Here is a 2,712-nt window from a genome sequence, read left to right as displayed (position 1 = left end):
TGAGTGGTTGAAATAGCACGTCAATAAAGATGACAGACAAGTGGCTTATCCAATCATATGCAAGGAGTTTTGATAAGGCCCAGCCTTCAGTAAAGGCAATTCCTATGGCGAGTTCCCAGATGTATGTGAGCGGAGCTAGGCGGAGTGAGACATGCATCTGGCTGTTGTCAGGTTATGTTTCCTTACCTTTTGGACAAAATAAAAAACCAACATTGCTGATATTGCTTCTCTGGCCCAATTAAGCATCTTCAATCCTTCCCTGCATCACTTTAACATCAGATTACTAAACAAACAGCATACGACCGCTCTCTCCCACTCCTCCAATGAAAACAGCAACTAGATGGAAACAAACAGCAGTTCTTAATATCAGCCCCGATAAACTTATCAGATCGATACTGATACTCTTAAAAATGAACAATATTGACCAATATGGATATTATAAGTCTGATATATCTTGCATCCCTGGTAGAAATGTTTGCTGGTAGCTACAGACTGTTAACCTGACAACAGCCAGATGCATGTCTCGCTCCGCCCAGCTCCACTCACATATGTGATGTATGTGAGCGGAGCTAGGCGGAGTGAGACATGCATCTGGCTGTTGTCAGGTTAACAGACTGTATTATCCACAGTAAAGAGTCAGAGTCTGGTTCTCTGGGCGCAGGTCCAGTAAAATACAGCCTGGCTCACATTTCTGAGCCTGTTGGAGTTTTAGCTTTGTTAAAAAAGATAAAGTATTGAGTCAGAGCTCACTGCATTGTTTTCACTGAAAAGATGGAAGAAAAAGGAAAAGAGAGTATTCCTTCCTTCTGTGACTCCTTTCCTCCTTCCTTACCTACTTTCTTGGTATCTCCCTTGTGTCTGTCTGTCCTCCCTAATTTTACCTTCTTTTTCCTCTTCATTGTCTTTTCTTCCTTCTTTCTGTTTTTCTTTTTGCCTATTCCCTTTTCTGATTTCCTATTTATTTCCTTTTTGTGTCCTTACTTCCTCACCTCCTTGTTTCCTGCCTTCAGTCTTTCTTTGTTCATTAATTTTCTGTTTGATAAGGCACCTGTTTGAACTTCAGTTTTTTCATATTTCTCTGTAAATGTTTTAAATTTGAATACAGAAATAAAAAGCTGCAAACTGCTAAACCCTAAGTCTGGAGAAGTTTGGAATTTTTACAGGAAAAATGTATTGGAACCCTGTAATACCCTGTAAAGATTGATGCAGACATGGGTCTTAATCTAAGCTCTGACTGTCTCCCATGCATGCAGGTATGCATCTGAACAACCAGCTGCTGCAGCTGATTGGTTTGAGGTTTGCAGATGNCTGCTCAGTAATAGAAGTAAGACGCTGAAGCAGCTTGCGGACTCTGCTGATCAACTCCTCTCCAGATCCAACAGTAGCCCTCTCAAAGCTATCTACAAGAACCCTCAAGGTACAAATCAGTTACAATCAAGGAATCAAACTCCAAGGTGCAACGCTAACTGAACTGTCTCTCACGCAGACTCCAGTGAACCAGTTTCCAGGCCCGAACCAGAGCCAGTCATATCAGTGTGCTTGTGCAAAATAAACTTGTTAAACTTTTACTCCTGTGTCCGTCCGTGGTGTTCTGCATATTTGGGTCGCTCTCTGTGCACCCATCATGACAGAAGGCCTGTATCTTGAAACAATTGGCTTTGCTGTGTATGAGGTGAGTAAAATGTTCCCGTGCTGCTGGGTTAGAGATAAACAGTGAAGCACTCTGATGCATAAGAGCATCATCCTTTTCACCATGAGGAAAAAGGAAAAAAAGAAAAAAAGAAGAAAAGAAAAAAAAAGAAAGGATGTCTTTTCTGAGTTATTTTTACACAGAAATTTTACATTAAAACCTAATTACTGGAGTTACTCAGTCATTTAGTTTCAGGAGGAAACTAATCCTAAGCCTTCTGGGCAAGTCTTGTTTCCTCCTGGATCTCCTGACATTATCTTCTGCTTTTTGAAAAATGTTTTTCCATCAAATTAAAGTCGATGCTGATTCTTAGATTTGGTTAGAGGAGTAGTGTGTGTTCTTCCTGAAGGAGACACAGCACCATACTGACATAAGAGCATCAGGATCCTTCCTACACAATAATCCACTCTGTTTGATGCTGTGATCATTCCACCTCAGCCGGGCTGAAGATGATCTGTTAGCGTTTATACTCAGAGCCCATGTCTTTCTCCCTCTGGTCATAAAGGCTCCAGAGGATGACGACCAAGTGGGGAAGGATTTCTTCCGCTACCACCCCTCCAAGGCTCGCAGCAGGACGTACATCAACATGCGGGAGGTGTCCGAGCGCTTCACCCTGCCTCCTGGGAAGTACCTGCTGGTCCCCACCACCTTCCAGCCCCACCGCGAGGCCGACTTCCTCATCCGCATCTTCTCAGAGAAAGCAGCCAAAGCCATGTGAGTGTTCAGAGTCCACTGATGAGTCCAGTGAACTTCTACTGTTTACAGCTAGTAGAAACATCTGGACTTCTTCTAAACATCATGTTGACATAAAATGACCCTCATGGTGTTGGCCTCTTTGTTGCTGTTAAAGCAGCTTTTAAAAAACTTCATGATGACACCTGTTTTGTTTAACAGAGAGATGGGGACCAACGTGGACGCAGACCTGCCAGAGGTAATTAAACCCCAGACAATAACAGATGTTTAGTGGCTCTGCTGGTACTGAGGCTGAATGTCTTCCTGCAGCCCCCGATGCCCAGCCCTCC

The 2,712-nt window shown here is 43.2% G+C and overlaps 1 protein-coding gene across 1 annotated transcript in view; it reads left to right on the top strand.

Annotated features, from left to right (window-relative positions):
* Positions 1 to 2,710, top strand: part of LOC107099392 (calpain-9-like) — a gene marked incomplete at its 3' end in the record, with an annotated part of 17,312 nt that extends 14,602 nt beyond the window's left edge. Inside the window, exons 7-9 of the mRNA XM_015397487.1 lie at positions 2,196 to 2,404; positions 2,585 to 2,621; positions 2,693 to 2,710. Coding sequence (XP_015252973.1) covers positions 2,196 to 2,404; positions 2,585 to 2,621; positions 2,693 to 2,710 — 264 coding nt within the window. The remainder of the gene's footprint in view (positions 1 to 2,195; positions 2,405 to 2,584; positions 2,622 to 2,692) is intronic.
* Positions 2,711 to 2,712: the final 2 nt, after the last annotated feature.

Source organism: Cyprinodon variegatus, unplaced genomic scaffold (assembly GCF_000732505.1).
Source record: "Cyprinodon variegatus isolate N-32 unplaced genomic scaffold, C_variegatus-1.0 Scaffold866, whole genome shotgun sequence".
Classification (NCBI taxonomy): Eukaryota; Metazoa; Chordata; class Actinopteri; order Cyprinodontiformes; family Cyprinodontidae; genus Cyprinodon; species Cyprinodon variegatus.
The sequence above is the reverse complement of the archived record's forward strand: the minus strand, read 5'-3'. Positions and strand labels throughout refer to the sequence as shown.